This window comes from Rhinopithecus roxellana, chromosome 11 (assembly GCF_007565055.1).
Source record: "Rhinopithecus roxellana isolate Shanxi Qingling chromosome 11, ASM756505v1, whole genome shotgun sequence".
Lineage (NCBI taxonomy): Eukaryota > Metazoa > Chordata > Mammalia > Primates > Cercopithecidae > Rhinopithecus > Rhinopithecus roxellana.
In genome coordinates, this window is record NC_044559.1 from 2,195,143 (window position 1) to 2,220,632 (window position 25,490).

The 25,490-nt window shown below is 37.8% G+C and overlaps 1 protein-coding gene across 5 annotated transcripts in view; it reads left to right on the forward strand.

Moving 5' to 3' along the window:
• PARG (poly(ADP-ribose) glycohydrolase) overlaps positions 1–25,490 on the forward strand; it is a 135,251-nt gene that overhangs the window by 43,816 nt on the left and 65,945 nt on the right. For all 5 annotated transcript variants that reach the window (XM_010370345.2, XM_010370344.2, XM_010370346.2 and 2 more), the window contains one exon: positions 20,764–20,856. In XM_010370345.2, the coding sequence (XP_010368647.2) occupies positions 20,764–20,856 (93 nt within the window). The remainder of the gene's footprint in view (positions 1–20,763; positions 20,857–25,490) is intronic.

The window sequence follows — 25,490 nt, forward strand, 5'->3', positions numbered from 1 at the left end:
CCTTATTCCTACTGTGCTTTCTGTTTTTTGAGTGTCCACTGCTTTCATCCCTTTTCTTCTGGTCCACTGTGTCCTAGATTGTATTATGCAAATATTAACACTTCATGAGTAAAGGGTTAATGGTTAAGGTGGGGGAATGTACTGCGTATTATATCCTCCTTCTGGGAATAGCTCTGAGGAGTCTTACAGTAAAGAAGCATGCTTGGCTTTATTTAATTAAACCCTTTTTTTTTTCAAACTTATTTATAAACAGCTTCCGTGTAACAGCTTTTGACTTCCTTTGTAGCAAGTATTCCATGGAACACACTTTGCACAGCACAGTTGTAATGGGGAAGGGAGAGAAGGAGGAAGAAATAAAGGGAGAGAGGAGAGAGGGAAGGAGAGAGAGAGGGAATAATGAATCTTACTGATAGGCCTTGCTAAGAGTTCATGTTATTCAATCTCAAGTAGGCCTTTGTTTCCTGTTGCCATCTTTTACATATTTCCTCATTACTCTAGGATTCCAAACCTTTTCATTGTTTTCTAATGTTTACTGACATTCCACTATCCGTCTACTCCTACTTCATACCTCTTGTAGAGATTTGAGGACATCTAAAAGGTAAATTCTTTCAGTTTCTTCATTTTAAGGGTTTCAACATACTTCATGTTTCTCTTTCTTGTTATCTCAAAGGAAAAGCTAGTCTTACTCCATTCCTCAAGGGCAGCATGTCTAAAACAATTATACTTTAGGATACATATGTCACTGTATCTTTTCTGGCCTTGACCCTCTTTCCTTGCTGCCTGGTTAGTGCTTGCTTGACTTTTAGTATTCAGCATGACTATCACTTCTGCAATTGACTTTTTTTTTTTTTTCTGAGACGTCTCGGTCTCCAGGTTGGAGTACAGTGGCACAATCTCGGCTCACTGTAACCTCCACCTCCTGGGTTCAAGCGATTCTCCTGCCTCAGCCTCCTGAGTATTACAGGCGTGCACCACCTTGCCTGGCTAATTTTTATATTTTTAGTAGAGATGATGTTTCGCCATGTTGGCCAGGCTGGTCTCAAACCCCTGACCTCGTGTGATCCCCCTGCATTGGGCCTCCCAAAGTGCTGGGATTACAGGCGTGAGCTATCACACCCGACCTAGACTTTCTTTTTTTAGAGCAGTTTTAGATTCACAGCAAAATACACAGGTTTCTCATATATCCCCCTCTCCCAGGCGTGCACACCCTCCCCCATTGTCAACATCCCCCACTAGAATAGTGCATTTGCTACAATTGATGAACCTACATTGATGCATCATTACCACTCAAAGTTCTGTAATTGACATTTTACAGTCATCTTCTATAAGCTTCCCTGTACAAGGCTGTGATTTGTTCTTTGTTACGTTCCTAGCACTTAACATAGTGAGAACTTTCAATACCACTTAATGCAGGTTATGCGCAAATCTTTTTTCTTCTGCTCTTTCTCTCTGCCAGCTTCTAATTGACTATTGGATTTATTCACCTGGATATTCCACAAGTACCTAAAACTAGCCTTGTGGCCACTCTCCAAATTCTGTCAGTGAATGGTTCCACCATTTATCTATTCATTCACTCAAGCCAGAACTTGTTCATCATCCTAGCTGCCCTGTTCTGCCTCAGCCACCTTTTTCTGCTGATCTACCATTTCCTCATTTTATAGTGTGATATCATAATTTTACTTCCTAAATACTTCTTGAGTCTCGCCTCTATTTCTGTTATACTTGTCTCCTCCATACCATTGTCATGACTCAGCTAGTATATTGTAACAGTCACCTAGCCGACCCCTGTGTGCAGTTGGTCCCTTCAAATCCATCCTTCATGCTGCTCACACACAATGAGCTCTCTGAAGCATAGATCTTAAAACCTTCCATGGCATTTCATCTCTTTTCAGCTCTATTGGTGATATTTATGGCATTCCATGACCTTGCTTCTGTCCACCTCTGCAGCATCATTTCATGCCACGTTTCCTGTTCCAAACCTGATGGTCTAATGACTCTAAATTACTTGTGGTTCTCTGTCATGGTGTTTGCTTGCTTCTTAATCCAGCCTTCAAGACTCAGCTCAGTTTTTATCTCCTCTGAGTATCCTTTTTTGTCCTCTCAGCTTCTACTAAAAACTCCTCTGTGTGCTCACAGTAGTACCTGTGCACACCTCCATGTGCTTGTTACGTTAGGCATCATATAGCCATGAAATGTCTGAATATTTGTGAGGCCCAATTTCTCCAGGGTGTCTTAGTATTTTCTAGCTCATGGCTGATGCACAGTTAATGTTTCTTGAACTGAGTTCAGGATATTCAGGGAGAGTAGTCCAGCACACAGAAATGTGGGCCTTGAACCACAATCACTTACTGAGAGATTTAGGAATTATTTGTGTAAGGTGATAGTTGACCATTTGTGACTGGTGATTGGAAGAGAGAAAAGGTAAGGCTGGTGTGCATAACCTTTATTACAGCTTTTTTAATTTATTTTTTTTCCAGAGACAGGGTTTCACTGTGTCCTCCAGGCTGGAGTGCAGTGACATGATCATGACTCATTGTAACTTCAAATTCCTAGGCTTAAGCAAGAACCTCCCACCTCAGCTTCCAGAGTAGCTGGGACTATAGGTCCACACCACCACATCTACCTAAGTAAAAATTTTTTTTGGCCGGTCGCGGTGGCTCACGCCTGTAATCCCAGCCCTTTGGGAGGCTGAGGCAGGCAGATCATGAGATCAAGAGATCAAGACCATCCTGACCAACATGGCGAAACCCCATCTCTACTAAAAATACAAAAATTAGCTGGGTGTAGTGGCGTGTAAGTTCCAGCTACTCTGGAGGCTGAGGTGGGACAATCGCTTGAACCCAGGAGGCGGAGGTTGCAGTGAGCTGAGATCATACCACTGCACTCCAGTCTGGTGGCAGAGTGAGACTATGTTGCCCAAGCTGGTCTTAAACTCTTGGCTTTAAGTGATCCTCCTGCTTTGGCCTCCCAGAGTGCTGAGATTACAGGCATGAACCACTGTGCCCAGGCTTTATAGTTGTTGTGTAGCATTTTTACCCTAAAAAGTAGTAAGTGTCTAGAGGACAGACACCTTGTATTGTTTGTCTTGGTATTTATTTTTCACAGTGCTCGATCTAATGCCCTGGACAAAGTGGGTGTTCAATATGTGTTTGGACTAAGTAGCAACGTATGACTAGAATTCAGTAGAAAGGAGAGGCTGTTCTTTTTGTTGGATTTCTGAGCTCTGTAATTCAGGGGCCCATTTACCTCTTTAATTCCCTACATGCAAAGGGAGGATGAATGCACCAGATGATAGATTGAACCTGACCTCTTAATGTTTTATGTGATGTAACTACGTGCCGCATCGGTCCTCATAAGCCTTCATTTTTATATAGGCTATAAAACCAAAATTATTTCAAGAGGAATATTTGACCATTTTTATCCTTCTTTTAAAATGAATTGGGGTTACCAAAAGTAGCCTGATGCAGTTGAATAAAATTAGGTGTATTTTAAAACCTCTAAACAAAAAGCTACAGATTTAGTAATCTGTAGTTGTATCTACATATGTCTGAAAACCCTTGAATCTTCTTTTGGTTGCCCTGGTGACTGTTTCATTGGAGTGGTATAGCAAGAAAGACTACATCTATGGAGTCCAAACAGTAGCTACTATCCATATATAGCTATTTAAATAGAAATTAATTAAAATGAAATAAAATTTAAAATGCAGACTCAAATAAAATTTGAGTCACAGTAGCCACATTTCAAATGCCACATGTGGCTGGTGGCTGCCATCCTGGACAGCACAGATAGAACATTTTCATCACTGCAGAAAGTTAGATTGGATAGCAATGTACTAGGTCATCCCTAAGGATCCTTCTGCGTCTGACATTATCTTTCTACATGGAGGCCTGCTTACAGGGAACTTCTGAGATTTCTCAACATTCTTTGACTGTGTTTTGATTTTTTTTTTTTTTTTTTTTTTTTTTTCTTTTGAGACGGAGTCTCGCTGTCTCGCCCAGACTGGAGTGCAGTGGCGCACGGTCTCTGCTCACTGCAAGCTCTGCCTCCCGGGTCGACACCATTCTCCTGCCTCAGTCTCCCGAGTAGCTGGGACTACAGGCGCCCGCCGCCACACCCAGCTAATTTTTTGTATTTTTTTTTTTTTTTTAATTAGAGACGGGGTTTCACCGTGTTAGCCAGGATGGTCTTGATCTCCTGATCTTGTGATCCGCCTGCCGTGGCCTCCCAAAGTGCTGGGATTACAGGCGTAAGCCACTGTGCCCGGCCTGAATTTTTTTAAATTGGATATTACTTCAAATAATTGAGTTGTTGAGTAGAACTTGTCCATTTTTTAAAAAGATCTTTTCATTGTAATAGCATTTGTTTTAACTACTAATGTGTTAGCATTTTTGTTCTTTCTCCACAGAGTGTCCTCAAGCCTTTTAGGAAAATTAGTTTTGTTTCATCCTTAATAAGAGTGAAGTTCAGACTATAATATTATTATTTCATACTGGATAATTTAATAATTAAATTAAGAATTAAGCACTATAATATGTATGTATGCACGTTACTTGATTTGCGTGGCACATTTTATAATACTGTGAGTGTGCTAAGCTGTCGTTGAACTACCTTAAAAATTCCTTAAGTCTGGGCTTGGTGGTTCATGCTTGTAATTCTAGCACTTGGGAAGGTTGATGTGGGATGATCGCTTGAACCCAGGAGTGCAAGACCAGCCTGGGCAAGATGGTGAGACCCCATCGCTACAAAAATTTTTTTAAAAATTAGCTGGGTGTAGTAGCGTACATCTGTAGTCCCAGCTACTTGGGAGGCCGGGGCAGGAGGATCCCTTGAGCCCAGGAGTTCGGGGCAGCAGTGAGCTATGATCGCACCAGTGCACTCCAGCCTGGGTGACAAAGTGAGACCCCCATCTCTTAAAAAAAATATTACTTAAAAATAAGTATTTTTCAAAGTACTTCTTAGAGTTCAAAAAACCTGCTAATTATTTAAAAGTATAAACTATAAAAAAAATTGAAGTTATTGCTCTTCTGTATTTCTTGGACAAATTACATCCATTTTACTTCTAGGGCTAGAAAACTTATGTCACCATTAGCTGTTTCTCTGAAATTTTGTCATGTTGAGTTTGATTGCCTGTCTATAAAGATGGATAATAGTGTGACTATATGGTATTGAAAGTATCCATTGGCTTGGACATAATAGCAATGTGGTTTGGTGGTGTTTACAAAAGTGATTGATGGATATGGCCTTGTAGTCATACAGTAATAGAAGTGAGAGATAGGAAAGACCTGTCAGAGTGTCTTGTGCCAGTGTGGGTTTATTTCCTAAGGAATAATCATTTACCATAGTAGTACTGAGAAGTAAATTCTTTGGAGGCATAGGATAATGAGGGTGTATTTTTATGTTTGGTCTTTCCTAAGGTAAGAATTCTGCTGTTTATTATTAGCATGAAAATAGATAATGATTGTGAGATAAATACTGTTTAAAGAAGAGCTTCCTTCATGTTTTATAAACCTACACAATTCTGTTCTTCGTGTTTAATGAAGTTTGTGTAGGAAAATAGTGTGACTGTTTTTGATTAGAGGCATATTTTGTTTCAAGAATTGGATGAAGATATTCTTCCTAAACTGATTGTGTTCCCAGACTAGTTGTTAATTATTTGGAATTAGGAGTCATGATGGTGAAATTTCCACCACATCCAGAAAGCCTGTGAATTTTAAGCCTCTGATGGCTTGTTTTCTGAAGTGAAAAACTAATGCAGAGTTCTGTCATTAGAAAAACACCAGTGCTTAGGAGAGATTGGAAGTAGGTTTGTGGTGAGGATTGGCAGGAGGACTCTTTCTCCCTTCATTCCTCCTCCTTTGTCCCACACTAGCTGATAAGAGCTGGGCCTAGGAGTAGAGACTAAGAATGAAAGGAGATTTCATCGCTTAGCACTTCTTTTCCTCTTTTCCCCCTTCTGCTGGCAATTCTTGATGGGGAGGAAACAAAGTGTATAGCAGCCCGATTATTTGATATTAAACAACTGTTAAATTAATATAAGGACAACCTCTGGTTATTTCCAGTGTGAATTACAGGATACTTTAAAAACTCGGTATATCTCATTTATCTATCATTAGGGCAAATAATTTCAAATGCTTATAATGAGCTGTGATTGTTATCAGCATTTCCCAGATTTGAGTCATAAACACTTTGAAAATTCATAGGGAGACTCTTAATAGCTGTTTGAAGAGGAAAACCAAACCAAAAGAAAGTGGAGGGGCAGGGTGATCCTCAGCACAGCCCTTCGTATGTGTCACCACAGCTGACTCCTGGACTCAGCCTTTTACATCACCTTCCCCTCTGCTACCACATTGATTGTGTACCTCTCCATGTACAGTCTTATTTAGGTCTGTCAACTAGTTAGCTGCTAATTGGTGAAATATGCCTTCTTAAATATGAACATGTTAGCCTGGCTATTTCCTGAAAACCAATTGGAGTTTATTAAAAATGGAGTTTTTATTGAAGCCATAATTGTCATGGGCGATACACATGAGAGATCACCCTGTGGCTGGCCTGTCAGACTTTCATGAGCCTTCAGAAATTAAGGGGAATGAGTAAGTCTGTTTTCTTGTAAGCTGTCACATTATTCTCTTCAAAGTGTCAGCCTGAGTCGTGCACAGATAAATGTTAGAAACTTTCACCTTCTCCAGTTGATTTTTTAACCCTTACGTAATTTAGTAGTATGATTGTTTTTCCGCTAACATTTAATTTTTTTGGACTTTTAATTTTTGAAATGTAAGCCTGTGTTTTAGACTTGGGAAAACTTAGAGGTAGTTCCAGTATAGAAAAGTTAACCTATAGACAGTTTAATCAGCTTACACAAAACAAAACTATAATATTTTTGCTAAGTAATAGAGATTCTGAAAGGTGATGGAGAGGAGGAGGATGAGCTTTGTAAAATCACTTAACCCAGATCGAAAGTGTCAGTTAATTTAACATATTTTTATTGACAGTGTTACATATGAACACCTCTGTTGTAGGAATGGTGAATCAATCATAAATCTTGTCTTAAAGGAGCTTCTAGTAAGAGCTAGAAGGCACATTCATAAATAACAACAGAAAGCATAAAGTCTTAAGTGTCTTGTGAAAAAAAGTACAAATAAATTACAAGAGGGAGAATTACTTTTTAGCTGGAGAGTAAGTTTGGATAGACTTGAAGCAGGCTATTGTTTGAGCAAGATCAAAAGGTTGGATACGTTTTGAAGTTAAGGAGGAAAGATATTCCAGGATTGTATCTGTAGCAGCACAAACAGATGCTATAGAAGAATGAATTTATGAGTTTCCTAGTATATAGGCTACACAGAAGGTAGAGTTTGTGTGTGTGTGTGTGTGTGTGTGTGTGTGTGTGTGTGTGTGTGTGTGTGTTACGCGCTGAATGAGACTAGATAAGAATCTAGGGTAAGGGAACTTGACTGTTAGTTCAGGGGATTTGTTCTGTATTGAAAAGGCAGCAGAAAGCCATTGAAAGCTTTGAAATGGAGCAGAAGCACATCAGAGTCTACTTGGGCAGAAACTGAAGGTGGTCTATCAGCAGGGCAACAGTTAGATTATTGTAGTAATCTTGATGAGACTGGATGAGGGGCTGAGGGTAGTTTAGTAGTGATTAAGATGAGGTAATAAATATGTGAGATCCTGCTGGATCAATCAATATAGGACTTGGCAGTTAATTGATATGGGGGTGATAAAAGAAGAAAGAGGCTCCAGAAAGTTTGTGAATTACTGGCCCATTAGATATTAATACTTTGTATATGGAGCTTTAGAATTCATAACACTGTTATATCTGAGAGCTTTCATAACTCTGTAAGTTAAAGTTATAGTAGAATTATCCTTACTATAGATGAGGAAATAAAGAATTTAGGGATTTTTCCATGGTCAATATGAGAGTAAATGCAGATCTAGGCCTATAACTAGTCTTCCACTTTCTTGGCCGGTACTTCTTTTATAGCCTTCCTCGTGAACCTGGGAAGAAAAGCTCTGGCATCTTGTCCCAGTGTTTTTTTGTTTTTTGTTTTTGAGACAGAATCTTGCTCTGTCACCCAGGCTGGAGGCGCAGTGGCGTGATGCAACCTCTGCCTCCCCAGCTGAAGCGATTCTCATGCCTCAGCCACTCGAATAGCTGGGACTACAGGTGTGGGCCCCCATGCTCAGCTAATTTTTGTATTTTTAGTAGAGATGGCCAGGCTGGTCTCGAACTCTTGACCTCAAGTCATCCACCTGCTTTGGCCTCCCAAAGTGTTGGGATTATAGGTGTGAGCCACCGCCCCCAGCCACCACTAAGTTTTTGAATGTGGGCAAATTGCTTATTTCTTGGAGCTTTAGTCTCTCTAGATGCCCTTGTCGTTTCTATCTTGGAAGGATACTTTGAAGATAGTATGCAATGTTTTTGATTTTATCAACTCTTTATTCAGCAAATAATGAGCACTAAATACTATGCTTAGTACTGGGGTTCACAAGATGTTTAAATTTTTTTGTGTTTCACAGATTAGAGGACAGAAAATGCAGATAAATAATTGTAATAACCACAGTAAGTGTTCTAATACAAGTATGTACTTTTGGCTCTAGAGTCACAGAGTAAGGGGCAGTCAGGCAATCAGTGAAGGCTTCCCAGGGAGATGTGAACTAAGTCCTGAAGCATAATCTGTGGTTTAATGGTAATAAAATGTTAAACAAGGCAGAGGGTAAAATAATGCATCATCATTATAATACTAGCTGTTATTTGTTGAAAAGCTTATAATTCTGACCACATCTCTGCAAGATATTTTCATTTCATAAGTAAGAAAGTGGGTTCAAAAGGTTGTGATTTGATCATAGTATATAGTTAAGTATCACTGGAGAGTAGCAAACAAGCAACAGAAAGGATAAAGATAAAACTGAAAAAGGGGCTCAAGTGTACTATATTGTAGGTATTAAAAAATAAAAATAGTAAAACTAGTGGTTTCATGACAAGACAGGGGAGACTGTTTTAACATGTATGAGAGACAAAGAATTAATACCTGGTAAAATATGCCTAATTAAACATTGGTTACTGTGTGGACCAAGATGTTTTCACTGATCAATTCTCTCAAACATTTAAGGAAGATGTAATACCAAGTTCACAGAAACTCAAAGAAGAGAGGAGGCAGGAGCACTTTCCAACTCATTTACAAAGCCATATATATACCTCTGATAATAGTATGTGACAAAGATTTTATAAAATATTAGCAAATGAAATCCAGAAATATGTAAAAAGGATAATACATCATTACTAAGCAGAGTTTATCTCAGAAATGCAGGATTGGATTTATATTTTGAAAGCTGTGTGATTATTGTGATAGATGCAGAATAAACACTTGACAAAATTTAGTAACCATTCAGAGTATAAAACTATTAGCAGCCTGGGAGTGATGGCTCATGCCTGTAATCTTAACACTCCGGGAGGTCGAGGCGGGCAGATCACCTGAGGTTAGGAGTTCGAGACCAGCCTAGCCAACGTAGTAAAACTTCATCTCTACTAAAACTGCAAAAATTAGCTGGGTGTGGTAGCATGCACCTGTAGTCCCAGCTACTCGGGCGGCTGAGGCAGGAGAATTGCTTAAACCTGGGAGGCAGAGGTTGCAGTGAGCCAAGATCCCATCGCTGCACTCCAGCCTAGGCAAAAAAGCAACTGTCTCTAGAAAACAACAACAACAACAAAAAACTGTTAACAACTGTGTCCTCAATCTGATAAAGAGTACATTGTACTGGAAGTCCTAGCCAATGCAGTAAGGCAAGAAAAAGAAGTAAAATGTTTGAAAATCAGAAAGGAAGAAGTAAAACTGTTTCTGTTTGTAGTTGACAGTGTTTGTTTATGCAGAAAAACCCAAGGAACCTAGAAAATAACTATTAGAACTAATTTATTTAGCAAGACATAAGGTTAGTATACAAAAATCATTATTTTTTATATACCTGCAGTAAATGAAATTTTAAAAATTTCATTAAAAATAGCACTAAAACCCATAAAATACTTAGAAATAAATTTAACAAAAAATGTGTAAGACCAGTATCTTGAAGATCATAAAACATTGCTGAGAGAAATTGAAGAAAACTTGAATAAAAGAATATCTGACATGCTCATGGACCGGATGACTCAGTGTGGTTAAGATGTCAGTTCTCCACCGGGTGCAGTGGCTCACGCTTGTAATCCAGCACTTTGGGAGGCTGCGGTGGGTGGATCACTTGAGGACAGGAGTTCAAGACCAGCCTGGCCAACATGGTGAAACCCCATCTTTACTAAAACTACAAAAAAAAATTAGCCAGACATGGTTGTGGGCACCTGTAATCCCAGCTAGTCAGGAGGCTGAGGCAGGAGAATCACTCGAACCCAGGAGGCGGAGGTTGCGGTGAGCCGAGTTCACACCATTGCAGTCCAGCCTGGGCAACAAGAGTGAAACTCCATCTCAAAAAAAAAAAAAAAAAGATATCAGTTTTCCCTATATGCAGTTCCAATCATAATACCAAGCTGGCATTTTGTAGAAAATGCAAAGCTGCTCCCTAAAATTTATGTGGAAACACAAAGGACTCTTATTTACAAAAAAAATTGTAAATAAGAAGGGCAGAGTTTACAGACTTACATGAATTGCTTTGAATACTTATGATAAGACTACAGTAACCAACACAGTATGTGTAGTGAGTTGAATAGTGTCCCCCAAAATTAATGTCAACCTGGACTCTCAGGATGTGGCTTTATTTGGAAATAGTCTTTGCAGATGTAACTGGTTAAGATGAGGCCACACTGGATTATGGTGTACCCTAAATCAATGACTGGTGTCCTTATGAGAGAAGGAAAGGACACAGAGACAAAGACAGTGAGGGAAAACGCTTATATGATGATGGAGTTAGAGATTGGAGTGATGTATCTGAATGCCAAGGAACCCCAAGAATTGCTAGAAGCCACCAGAAGCTAGGAAGAGGCCAGGAAGAGCCTTAGAGCCTTCAGAGGGAGTGTGATATTACAAACAAGTTGGTTTCAGATTTCTAGTCTCCAGACTGTGAGATAATACATTTTTGTTGTTTTAAGCCACCTGGTTTGTAGTTCTTTGTCACAGCAGCTCAAGGAAATGAAATGAATACAGTGCGATACTGGCATAACAGTCAAATTGATCAGTGGAACCAAGTAGTAAACCCAGAAACAGACCCATGTTTATACAGGCATTTGATTTTCAACAAAAGTGCCAAAGCAATACAAGGGAAAAGAAGTGTCTTTTCAGCAAATGGTGTTGGCAAAACTGGATTTCCATGTGGGCTTAAAAAAAAATCGCCCCTTCCCACATACTATACATAGAAAATAATTCTAAATTCTAACTGAAAAAGCAAAAACTATAAGCTTCTAGAGGAAAACATCTTTGTAGCTTAGGAGTTGACAAAGATTTCCTAGGACATCTTTATAAATACTTGTGACGGAAGTACAAGTATTTATGAGTTTTTAAAACTCATAAGGACGGAAGGACAAGTATTTGGAAAATAGGCAAGCTAAAGACAGGAATGCCAGGCGCAGTGGCTCATGCCTGTTATCCCAGCACTTTGGGAGGCCAAAGCAGATTGATCACTGGAGTCTAGGAGTTCAAGACCACCCGGGGCAACATAGGGAGACCTTGTCTCTGCAAAAAAAAAAAAAAAATTTAATTAGCTGGGCATGGTGGCACATGCCTGTGGTCCCAGCTACGTGAGAGGCTGAGGTGGAAGGATCACTTGAAGGCCAGGTGTGGTGGCTCACACCTGTAATCTCAGCACTTTGGGAGGCTGAGGCAGATGCATTGCTTGAGCCCATGAGTTCAATACCAGCCTGGGGAGCAATGGTCTCTATTAAAATGGTCTCTATTAAAAATCCAAAAATTAGGCATGGTGGCACACACCTGCAGTCCCAGCTACTCGGGAGGCTGAGGGTGGGAGGATTGGTGCCCAGGAGGTCAAGACTGCAGGGAGATGTGATTGCATCACTACACTCCAGCTTTGGCAACATAGTGAGACCCTGTCTCAGATAAATACATAGAAATAAATAAATTTTAAAAGACAGGGAGAAGTATTTGCAAAATGTTTATCTGACAAGGGACATATATCCCGAATATATAAAGAACTACAATTGAAAAATTAAAAAGACAACCAACCTCATTAGAGAATGAGCAAGAGTTTAAAAGGCGTTTCCCAAAGGAAGGTGTACAAATTGCCAATAAGCACATTAAAAAATGCTTGAAGGCCGAGACGGGCGGATCACAAGGTCAGGAGATCGAGACCATCCTGGCTAACCCGGTGAAACCCCGTCTCTACTAAAAAAATATAAAAAACTAGCCGGGCGAGGTGGCGGGCGCTTGTAATCCCAGCTACTCGGGAGGCTGAGGCAGGAGAATGGCGTAAACCTGGGAGGCGGAGCTTGCAGTGAGCTGAGATCCAGCCACAGCACTCCAGCCTAGGTGACAGAGCGAGACTCCGTCTCAAAAAAAAAAAAAAAAAAAAAAATGCTTGATATTGTTTGTCACTGGAGAAATGCCAGTTATAACTAGAATAAGATAGTAGCCTGCAGGCGCTAGAAAGGCTGAAATTTAAAAGACCAAATGTAGGTAGCGATATGGAGTAGTTGGAACTCTCATGCTTTGTTGTTGGGAGTTTAAAATGTACTACAGTGTTGGAAAAAAATCTGGCTGTTTTTTAGAAAACTGAACATATACCTATCCTATTACCCATTAATTTCATTCCTTTCTGTGAGATATGAAAGGATATACCTACCTATGAGATATGAAAATATATACACACAAAAAGATTTATAGAATAATATATACACACAAAAAGATTTGTAGAAGAATGTTTATAGCGGCTTTACTTACAATAGCCAAAACCTGGAAACAGCCCAGGTATCTATCAACAAGAGAATGAATAAACAAATTGTGGTGTATTCATACCATAAAATAATTTTTGTATTTTTAGTAAAGATGGAGTTTCACCGTCTTGCCCAGGCTGGTCTTGAACTCCTGGCCTCAAGTGATCCACTTGCCTTGGCCTCCTAAAGTCCTGGGATCACAGGCGTGAGCCATTGCGCCTAGCCTGAACTCTAGTTGCTGATATGCAAACCGAAGTAATGGGGTGGAATTTACTGATGCCTGCAACTTACCTCAAAATGCATTAAAAAATGCATTGATAGATGGTCAGGAGAATGGACAGATGACAACATAGACAAAAGCAAATATAAAATCTTAATCATAGAAACCAAATAGTATTTGGGTGTTCAGTGTATAGCTATTTTAATTTTGCTGTATTTTTGAAAATTTTTATAATTTGGGGAAAATGATTCTCAATGGGGAATAATTACAAAAATTTTTCTCTACTTTGGAATACTGTGTAGCATTTATCATTGTATAATATAGAAATACTTTTTAGGCTTTCTCTTAAGGCAAAAACAAGTTGTAGAAAAATATAATATTTTAAAAATTGATATAACACAAAACTATGTGTTTACATGTACACATACCTAAGTTCTCAGAAGAAGTTTGGGGAGGAAATATGCATCTGTTTATATCTGAGAAGAGGATATCTTGGCAGTGGGTTTATAGGTAATATTTCTTTTCATTTACATTAATTTTCTTCATTGAAAATACATGACATTTTAAAAAACATTTTGCCTTTAGTGATGTAAAAAAATGCCCTTTTTTGTCATATTTGGTGAGAAAAAATACAAAATTGTTTGAGCAACATAATTTCAACTGATAAATTCACCTATGTGAGAGCTCTGAAAAAGAAACATAGGTATAAATATTGATTATGTTAATATTAGAAACACAGGTGATCCACCCACCTCAGCCTCCCAAAGTGCTGGGATTACAGGTGTGAGCCACCATGCCTGGCCAGGAAATTTTTTTTAAAGGAGCATTTCAGACATATACAAAAATAAAACAGGGTAATGAACCTCCCTATATCCATCACCCACCTTCAGTATTACAGGCTCATGCCTGTCATCCCAACACTTTGGGAGGCTGAGGCAGGTGGATCACCTGAGGATAGGAGTTTGAGACCAGCCTGGCCAACATGACGAAACCCATCTCTAAAAATACAAAAATTAGCCAGGTGTGGTGGTGTGTGCTTGTAGTCTCAGCTACTCAGGAGGCTGAGGCAGGAGAATTGCTTGAATCTGGGAGGTGGAGGTTGCAGTGAACTGAGATCATGCCACTACACTCCAGCCTGGATGACAGAGTGAGACTGTATCACAAAAAAAAAAAGAATAAAAACAGATATATATATATATATAAATATATATATATGTTATATGTTATATAAATATATATATGTTATATGTTATATAAATATATATGTATATATGTTATATAAATATATATATGTTATATATATGTGTTATATAAATATATATATGTTATATATATGTGTTATATAAATATATATATGTTATATATATGTTATATAAATATATATATGTTATATATATATGTTATATAAATATATATATGTTATATATATATGTTATATAAATATATATATGTTATATATATATAAATATATGAAGACCACGGGATTATGAGGATATTTCCTCTTTGCTATTTAGGTTTTGGAGTGGTGTACTTCTTATTGAAAAATTGTCTATTAATTAAAATTTCACGTTCTATACTTTAAATATAGATTTTGATTTTTTTATTAAAGAGGATTGTTAGTAACTTTTCACAGTTTTATTGGGATCTAACTAGGTTTAGACCAATAGAGAAAACTGAGCAGCTTGTAGTATTTCTTATATTCATTGATTTGTGATTGATAACTTTTTTTTTTTTTTGAGACAAAGTCTTACTCTGTTACCCAGACTAGAGTGCAGTGGCGTGATCTTGGCTCATTGCAACCTCTGCTCCCCGGGTTCAGGCAATTCTCCTGCCTCAGCCTCCCAAGTAACTGGGACCACAGGCATGTACCACCACGCACGGCTAGAAAAATTTTTTGTATTTTTAGTAAAGATAGGGTTTCACTGTGTTAGCCAGGATGGTCTCGATCTCCTGATATCGTGATCTGCCTGCCTCGGCCTCCCAAAATGCTGGGATTATAGGCATGAGCCACCACGCCTGGCCTGATTACTTTTTTAAAGCTGTTTGCTCTGAACTGTTGGAAAAAGATCTATGGAAATATTTTCTTTTATTGAAATGACACTGGTCTTCTCATTTTGCGAGCTACAGATTTCACTTATTAATTCAAAGTTCAGTAGTCAATATTTAATATTTTCCATAGGTCAGGTATGGTACTTAGTCATGTGTAAATATGTCTTTCATAAATATTAGAGCATATTTAACAGATGTATGTAGTTAATCAGATATTCAAAAGAAAGAATAAATAAGTAAATATCTCTTTTCTATTTGTATGTTTGTAGATATTTAAATAATTTATAATGTTTTGGTGTTTGGCAGATTTAGTTCCTTTATTTTAGTAGCTTGTTTCTATTTGTGGAGAGAAGAAAAAAATAGCCTCTCCACAGTCACTATGATGTGGTTGCAGTTATTACTGCCCTCCTAGGTTAGGGCTGACGTTTTGGGGGTCACGGGGAGAGGATAGGGCTTTGCGCCATGAGATTCACAAGGTCAGTGACCACATCTGTTACTGTTTACTCTTCTGTCATATTCTGGCACAATTCCTGACACATAGTAGTTCCTCAGGTATTTGTTTATCAGCCAGTCAAATGAATGAACAGATCTATAACGAGAGGAGATAGGCAAAATAGCAGTATAATTTTGAAATTTATTGTATCAATTCTGACTGAAGTATATATATTATGTATATACAGCCAATTTCTGAGACTAGAATAAAAAGTTGCTACACACACGGGCACACGCACAGATCAAAACACTCGCTGTATATTATTATCTATGCAGACTATTCAGTAGAGGGCAGGGTTTTACTTGTGGGAGAATTTAATACAGCTTTCTTTTTTACTATCATGTAAATGCTTACCTCCCTTATAATCATCATTATCATAATAAGTAACATATGTTTATTTTTCTTTAATTGTTATAGAATATTCGATCAATGGCTCTTGCTTTTCTTGAAGTTAAGAAGTGATAACTTTTCCCTACTTGCATCCCAGTTTGCATTATACAGGTTATAAGGTCATGGTGATATTTTAGATTATGCATTCCATCTCAAACAGTAGTTGAGCCACTTATGTTCTTAAATGACATTTTTTAGGTTCCCTTTTTGTGTTTCCAAAGCAGCATTAGACATAGGTCTGGAGTGTTGACAGTTGTGAAGAAGTACGGTGCAATAATGCTTCATCAGATAAATAAGAGATATTGTAAAGCTTGTCAGCAGAGGACCGCAGCAGCCACTCGTGTCAGTTTTAAAAGACAAAGATGGGTACCCAAAGGAGACATGTCAGCCTGTTAAGACACTTAAAGTTTAATATCTTTAGGTTTAACATGGTTGACTAGTCACTTCTCTCTGTCCTTCCCACTAATTACAGTGAAAAACAAGGGACCTTGTGTGTAAAACAAACATAAGACTCTAAAAGGTAGAAGGCCACTGACCAGCAGGGACTATGGTACTGTCATGGCACCAAAGTGGTATCAGTAAAGACCTAGTGGGGAGTTTGAACTCTCACCCCAACCCAGCACTATCAAGGTACCTCTCTCACTTTCCACTTTGGGTACTAAAGGCTGACTGGGGAACATGAATTTTTACCCTCAATTGCTAGTAATGAAGTAGCTATCCCATTCCCCTGCTGGCACAGTATCACAGAAGGCCTGCTCTGGCTGAAGATTTAAAAAGATCCAAAGATTTATAATACTCCAAATATCCAAATTTCAATAAAAAGTCACTCATAACCAGAAAAGAATCAGGAAAATCTCAACTGAAATGAAAAATGAACCTCAATAGACACCAACCCCAAGAGAATACAGATGTGAATTGTCTGACAATGATTTTAAAGTAGCCCTCACAAGAAGGCTGAGCAATTAAAAACATACTTGAAACAAATGAAAAAATAGAAAGTCCCAGCAAAGAAAAAAAAAAAACTATCAAGAGAAACCAAATGTAAATTTTAGAACTGAAAAATGTAATAACTGATTTTTTAAAATGGAATAGACAGGTTTAATGGAGAATGGGGATGGTAGAGGAAAGAATCAGTGAACTTGGAAGAAATTAAGAGAAATTACTCAGTCTGAACAGCAGTGAGAAAATGGATGAAAAACAAAACCCAGAGTTTAGATATAACATTTGTGTCATCATGTGGACAGAAAGAGAGGGGAAAGAGGGTGGGACTGAAACAATATTCAAAGAAATAATGGCTGGAAACTTCCAAAATTTGACAAAAGTCATAAATCTACAGATTCAAGAAGCTGACCGAACCTTAAGTAGGATAAACCCAGTGAAATTCATACCAAGACATACTATAATCACATTTCTTAAAACCAAAGGCAAAGAAAAAATCTTGAAAGCAGCAAGAGAAATGACACAATGCCTATACAGAAAAAGTTTGAATGACAGTGGATCTCTTATCAGCAAACATGGAGACCAGAAAAAAATGGCACAAAATTTTGAGGACTAAGGAAATAATTGTCATCCCAGAATTCTATATCCAATTAAGATATTCTTCAGAAAGGAAGAGGAAACCACGATGCTCTCAGGTGAAGGAAAAGAGAACTTATCATCAGCGGACCTACCGTGAAATAATGTCTAAAGAAATTTCCTGAAACAGAAAAGAAATTATACAAGAAAGGAATCATGGAACATCAGGAAAGAAGAAAGAACAACAAAGAGTAAAAATATAGTAAATATAATAGACTTTTAAAAAACTTTTTTGAATGTTGTAAATTATGTTTGACTTTTTTCACTGTTTTCAAATATTGTAAAACAGTCTAGTTATCAATGTATGTAGAGGAAATATTGAAGATATTTACATTATAAATGGAGAAGGGTAAAGGAAGGTAAAGTCTCCACTTTACTGCAACTGGTGAAATGTTGACACCAGTAAATGTTGATAAGCTGTATGTAATGCAGTTCTTCAGCAGCTACTTTAGAAAAACATCTATTCAAAGAGATGCAGTCAGAAACATTTTAGATAAACAAAAATGGAATTTTAAACTATGTTCAAGTAACCCATAAGGAGGAAGGGAAAAGAAAACAGATAAAATAAATAAAATGAAATAACAGATTTAAGTTTCAACATATCAAAGACTACATTAAACGTAAATGACCTAAATTCGTCTGTTGAAAGACAGATTTGCAGAGTGAATTTTAAAAATGACACACTGTGCTGTGTACAGGAAGTAATTTCAGACAACAGTATAGGTAGGTCGAGAGTAAAGGTAACTTTATTTATAATAGTACAAAACTGAAAACAACCAAAGTGCCTCTCAGTAGGTGAAACTGCTAAACAAACTGCTATATTCATACCATGGAATTCCACTTAATAATGAGGAGGAGTGAACTATTGATACTTGCAATAACTTGAATGGCTCTTAAGGGCATTAAGCCGTGTAAAAAAAGTCAACTTCAAAGGACTCGTATGTTTCCATTTAGGTAACATGGCAAAATTTTTGAGCTGGAAAACAAACTAATGGGTGTTAGGTGTTAGGAATAGAGAGAGGAAGGAAGCGGAGTGTGACTATAAATGGGTAGCATGAGATCTTTATTGTAGTGGAATGGTTCTGCATCTTGATTTTGGTGGTGATTACACACATGTACGTGTGATAAAATGGCATAGAATGATACACATTGTACTGGTATTCCTGGTTTTTAGTATGTTATAGTAATGTAAAATGTAACCATTGAGAGAAACTGGGTGAGAGGTAATATTTTTGTAACATCCTGTGAAACCATAATTATTTCAGAATACATAGTTTTAAAAAGCAAAAAGGCGTGTATTCCTAGCTGCTCAGGATGCTGAGACAGGAAGAGATTTTTTGAGTCCAGGAGTTCAAGGTTACAGTGAGCTATGGTCATTCCACAGCACTCCAGCCTGGGCAGACCCTGTTTCTATTTTTTAAAAAAGATAAATTATAAACAGGAAGAGTTTGAATATTTTAAATAAATCCATTAATGTATTTGTATTTTATACATTTTCAGGTATAGAGAAGCCAGTATCTTTAGTGTGTACCTCTAAAATAGTAGAATGTCATCTATGAATGTATGATTTTTTTAAAATTTAGTTTTCTTATTTTTAACAGAGTTAAGGAGGCAGATTATAAAGAGGCAGTCATTTGACTACTCTAAACTCTTTTTAAAACAAGTCCCCCTTTAGAAGATTAGGATTTAGCTCTTATTGTCACTTTCTCCACCACCATAAATGCAAACCTCATTTCTACCTCCCCATTTTCCCACTATAGTTTTCATATTCATTTCAATCACATCAGTAGTCTGTTTTTTCAGTTGGATAGTATAAACACTAGTCATACATGGACTGTGATTGCTTTTCCTCTCTTGGAAAACTTTTTGTTTTCTCCAGAATTAATCATTGTCTTTTGTTTACTTAATTTTCTATATGCTTATGATTAATTGAATTTCAAATTCTCTGAATTACAAATATCCTTCTGTTCATTCTGAATATGTTTACTCATCTTAATTTTAAAAGAGAAGTAAACATAGTTTGGGTTTTAGAGTTTTGGTATAACGAAAATTCTTAGTGTTAGAATTTACCGGCAAAATCAGGGCAAATAGTCTTTGTTACTTTTTCTGTTTATACACATACCCTGTCCAGCTGCAGATAAACAAATGGTTTTACCTTTATTTCTGTTTAGTTCCTGATTTTTGTCAAAAGTCTGTTTCTTCATCGATTCCAAACATTGGTCACATAGGGAAGTAGGAAGAGCTGTGGCATAAAGACCAGAACACTTAGGTTCTTGTTCTGATTTAGTTTTAATTGACCTCAATGTAGGATGATCAGGTAACCTCCTTGGCCTGTTTTCTCTCCAGTAGTGACAAGATCAGACTAGATTATAACTGAGGCCTCTTCTAGTTAAAATGTGATTTCAAGTAGATAAAGTATTTACTTCAGTCCAGACTATATATGTAGTATCTCTAAATTAAGAATGTTGTCATTTCCAGTACTTTTAAAGAAATACCCTGATGTTTAGAAAGAAATTAGATTAAAAGGTGTTAAAGTGATGGGAAATTTTATAAAAGACAAAAATGGACCATGCATGGCATCTTTGTTGTGCTTCAAATTATGATATGAGAATGGTGGTTTTCACTTTCCGAGGGTGTCTAGAAAAGAGAAATTCTAGGACCATCAGAAACCTTATTGTTTATTACCCAGTAGATTAGATTTGACCCATAGAGTATACTTGGAAGTAATTAATATGGCTTTTATGGAGATTTCTTCAATTATAGACCGTTGAAGCTAGATGGGTCGTTGGAGGCTTCTAAGAGCGTCCTTGGTGGTCTAGCAGTTTCTAGTTGATATAACCGAAGGCAGAATGTACTGTTTTCCATTTGCAAGTGTTTTTACTTTATTGTGAATGCTGTGTGAGGGATATTTGATATTTGGGATACTTAAAGTTTTTTCAGAGGGCATTAAGGTGAATTGCCTTAATGCCAGATATACATTTGGAAATGAATTTGTAAATTTATTTATATACACCTGTTGATGTATTTTTACATGTGTTTGGTGATGCTGATAGTGTGCCACTTTATGGGGTTCCGTGAAAAGCAGATATGTGATTTAATTTCATAACAAACATATTCATTGGTTATTATATTTACTGGTTATTATTATTCACATATTTTATTGGTTTTCAGGTACTTGAAGAAGCAGAAGCTCAACATTTATATCAGTCCATTTTGCCTGATATGGTGAAAATTGCACTCTGTCTGCCAAATATTTGCACCCAGGTTAGTGGATGTAGCTTCCTCAGTAGCTTCCCTGAGACTGACAATTGAATTTCCCTCAAACTCAAATGGCCAAGGTCACAGATAGAGAGAGAGAGAGAGAAGAGAAGAGAAGGGAAACAGTTTTTGCCAAAGAGTATGGTAATTTTGCTGTATTAAGGAAAAGATTAGAGGGTAGAGAGTACTTACAAAAGGACATTAAAAATGCAGCATTTCATTCCTCAGCTTCTGTTTACACTGTTGAAGCTTGTTTACTATGACTTTTTTCTCTCTTTGTTCAAATAACTTCTAACTTAAAAAAGTACTCATTATTTCAAAACATACTAATGGGTTTGGAATAACGTATTTTCAAAATGGTGTAATACTACCCACTCCTTCCTCACCCTCCCCCAAAGTAATGTATTCTCTAACAAATGAGTTAATGATACTTTCTTAACTTTTTTTTTTTGAGACAGAGCCTTGCTCTGTCACCCAGGCTGGAGTGCAGTGGCAAAATCTTGGCTCACTGCATCCTCCATCTCCCGGATTCAACCAATTCTCCCACCTCAGCCACCCAAGTAGCTGGGATTACAGGCATGTGCCACCACTCCTGGCTAAGGTTCTTTTTTTTTGGAGTGCAGTGGCACAAATCCCAGGTTACTGTAACCGCTGCCTCCTGGGTTCAAGCAATTCTCGTGCCTCAACTTCCCAAGTAGCTGGGATTACAGGTGTGCACTGCCACACCCGGCTACTTTTTGTATTTTTAGTAGAGACAGGGTTTCACCATGTTTGCCAGGCTGGTCTCGAACTCCTGATCTCAGGTGATTCGCCTGCCTTGCCCTCCAAAATGCTGGGATTACAGGTGTGAGCCACTGTGCCGGCCTTAACTTTTAAAAATAAGGAATCCTGTATTTTATTTTGTTTGGAGTACATTAATTTTATATTCCTGCATAACAAATTATGTTAAAATTAATGACTTAAAGCAATAAACATGTATTATCTTGCAGCTTCTGTTGACTTTGGGAGCAGATTAGCTGACTGAGTGGTTGTGGATCAGGGTTTCTCTTGTAGTTGCAGTGAGGATGTCAGCCAGGGCTTCAGTCATCTGAAGGCTTGCCTGGGGCTGAAGCACATGCCTCTAAGTTGGCTTACTTCCATAGCTGTTGGCAGAAGGCCCTGCTATTGGCCTCTCTATAGGCTGATTGATTGTCCTTATGACGTAATAGCTAACTTCCCCAGAGCAAGCAATCCAAGGGAGAGAGCAAGGAAGCTGCAGTGTTTTCTGTGACCCATCTTTCTCAAGGTACCTAGCATCACTTCTGCTGTGTTAGTGTTCATTAGAAGCTAAGCGATACCCAAGGGGAGGGGTATTAGACTTCACCTCTTTTTTTTTTTTTTTTTTTTTTTTTTTTTTAGACCAAGTTTCACCCTTGTCCCCCAGGCTGGAATGCAGTGGCATGATCTCAGCTCACTGCAACCTCTGCCTCCCAGGTTCAGGTGATTTTCCTGCCTCAGCCTCCTGAGTAGGTGGGACTACAGGCATGTGCCACGACATTCGGCTAATTTTTTGTATTTTTAGCAGAGACGGAATTTCACCATTTTGGCCAGGCTGGTGTTGAACTCCTGACCTCATGTGATCCTCCCACCTCTGCCTCCCATATGCTGAAATTATAGGCATGAGCCACCGTGCCCAAGACTCCACCTCTTAAAGAGAGGAGCATCAAATAATTTGTGAATGTATTTTCAAACCTCCACAGGGTTTGTTTTGTTCTTCATAATTTTATTCCTGTGTTTCTCACTATGGTGCTTGAATTTGCCTTTGTCTTCTATTTCTAGGGCCAACGCCTCTTGCTGCATGACTGCTAGCCAGGGTTCTGCTAGCATTTTACTCCACAGGGGCCCTGTGGACATTTGGGTGGAATAATTTGTGAATGTGTATCATGGTCCCATCCATTGCAGTATGTCGTTAGGACACCCCAAACACCACAAATAGGGTCATTGGGGCAACCAGAAAACAACCCACACATGTCCAAATGCCTTCTTGGACTATACCATCTTCAATTGAGACCCATGAAATGTTTTCCAGTGTGATGTTTTCAATTTTATGTAACTTTAATTTCACCTTGGTAATGCATTGTGTCTGAAATAAGTTTTACTATTGGGAAGGGGAAATGTATTTTAAAACATATCTTCTGCTTGTTTCTGTTGGAAGTTATTTGCTTGATCATATTCCATGTTAGTTCTTTTTCCTTTCTGTCCTTACTTAGTAAAATCTCTCACTACCTCCTAGGTACGCCTGTCTGTTACTTCCCCGTGAAGCCTTCCCTGCCTCCCAGACAAGGTTCTTCCCTCCTGAAGCACTCAAATCATTGTTTTATAATTGTTGTCATTATATACCTCTTACCACTGGATTATAGTCTCCTTAAAGGGAGATCCTCTTTGTGTCACTGGTTTGCATGGTGCTTATTATATGCCTTTTGAATTCAATATGTAGTTCATAATCAATAGTAGATAGTAGGTAGCCTTTGGGAGTTGGCCATTTAATCCTCCTCTCTTCCCATCGTGCATATGAGAGCTTCCATATTTCATTTAATGAGAAATTTTTGTTCAAAAGCATCTAACTTTGTAAGCTGTAACAAGCCCCTTGGAACCAAAATCAGACCCCTGGGTCCTCAGCTTTTTGTCCTGGCTTCTCCCAGTGACTTTCTTCTCCATTAGCATATCAATGGGGAGAGCATCTTAATTCTGTGCTTTGCTCTGTATTGAAAAGTCCATCTCTGCTGTGAAAGTTAAGATTTTTATTTGAGATCAAAATGCGTCTTGTCGCAAGTTAAATTGTATATGTTGATATTTAATAATTTATCACATTGAAGTACTCTAGGCCAAATCTAAAAGGTAAATTTTAGATTTATCAAAAGAAAATTAAAGGAAACAAATTTGGTCAGGAACTTTTTGAAATATCTTGGTTCACAGTAACCAGCCTTTTATTTTGTTGAGCCAAGTGTTTGACAATAAGATTTACATCTCCTCATTTCTCGAAATAATGAGTTTTTAGGCATTTCCCCTCACCAGGAGAGCAGAAATCATTAACTCTATTTAAAATTATACTATTTGTTTATTTGGGAGACAAGAAATGTTTGTGTTCGAAGTCCATTAAGCCTGAAATATTTACCATTAATTTTTAAAATCATTTTTCTGAATAATTTGGTAAATGGTAGTTAAAAACTCATTTCTTACTAAAACCAAGCAACACTTTGCTTGAAGCCATTGATGCGCTGTCACCTTTTCTACACTCTTTGCTTGGTTGTGAATAAATGCACAGGATGGAAAATGGAGATCAATATGAGCTCTCTATTTTTCTCAGAAATGGCGATTGCTAAGACCTGAAGGGGAGAGAATTTTGTATAACATAGTGAAAATAGATTCTTTACCTTTTGCTTGTTTGTTTACCTTTGAATTTTTCCAAGAGAAATAGTTGAATTGCAAGTTTAATCTGTTCTTTTTTCTGGCAAACTCTTATTCAAAGCAATGATGTGTACTTCTGTACTTAGAAAAGCATTCATTATTCAGCACTGCAGTTTTGGTTTGTCTTGCCTGCCCTTTCCTCAGGTTCATTCTGGGTGTCGACTCCTGAGGTATGATCAGGACAGTTTGCTCTAGGCATGCCAGTTTGAGATGAGTGCAAATACCCGAAACTCTTAGTTCTGTGTCTTACTGAAGGGGAGAAGGTAAATGCATCTCTAAATATTCTGTAGGAGCATTTTGAAACTTAACAGCTGAAGGATAAACTGGGAGTTGGTCTTTGATTTTATCATGTCTTTAGAAGCATTTTAACATTTAAAATATGTTGACAAAAAGAGTCAAACTCTGTAAAATATTTGAAGAGATTTATTTTGAGCCAAATATGAGTAACCAGTGGCCTGTAACAGCCCCAGGAGATCCTGAGAACATGTGCCCAAGATGGTCAGGCTATAGCTTGGCTTTATGTATTTTAGGGAGACATAAGACGTCAATCAATACATATAAGGGGAGCTTACAGGTCTTAGGTGGATTCAAAGATTTTCTGATTTGCCATTGGTTGGAAGAGTTATTATCTGAAGACCTGAAATCAATAGAAAGGAATATCTGGGTTAAGATAAGGATTTGTTGAGACCAAGATTTCATCATGTGGATGAAACCTCCAGGTAGTCGGCTTCAGAGCTTTTATCAGACCTAAAAAGGTACCAAACCCTTTCTTAATTCTCACCTGGAAAGGAATAGGGATTCTCTACAGAATGTAGATTTTCCCAACAGACAGCTTTGCAGGGCTATTTCAAAATATGTCAAAGAAATATATTTTGGGGTAAAATACTTCAATTATTTCAAGATCTGCTAACTGTCGTGTGATGCTATACTCGAGTCAGGCTGGAATTGTGTCTTATTACTATAAAAAATCTGTTTCATCAGTTTTAAGACCTCTGTTTTAATGTTAATGCTGGTCACTTGTGCTGAATTCTAAAGTGAGGAGCATATAATGAGGCATGTCAGACCCACACTTCCTATCATGGTGTGGACTAGTGTTTCAGGTTAACTTTGGAATCCCCATGGTTGAGAGGAGGGGTTCATTCAGTCGGTTGGGGGACTTGGAATTTTATTTTTGGTTTACAAACAGAATGAAA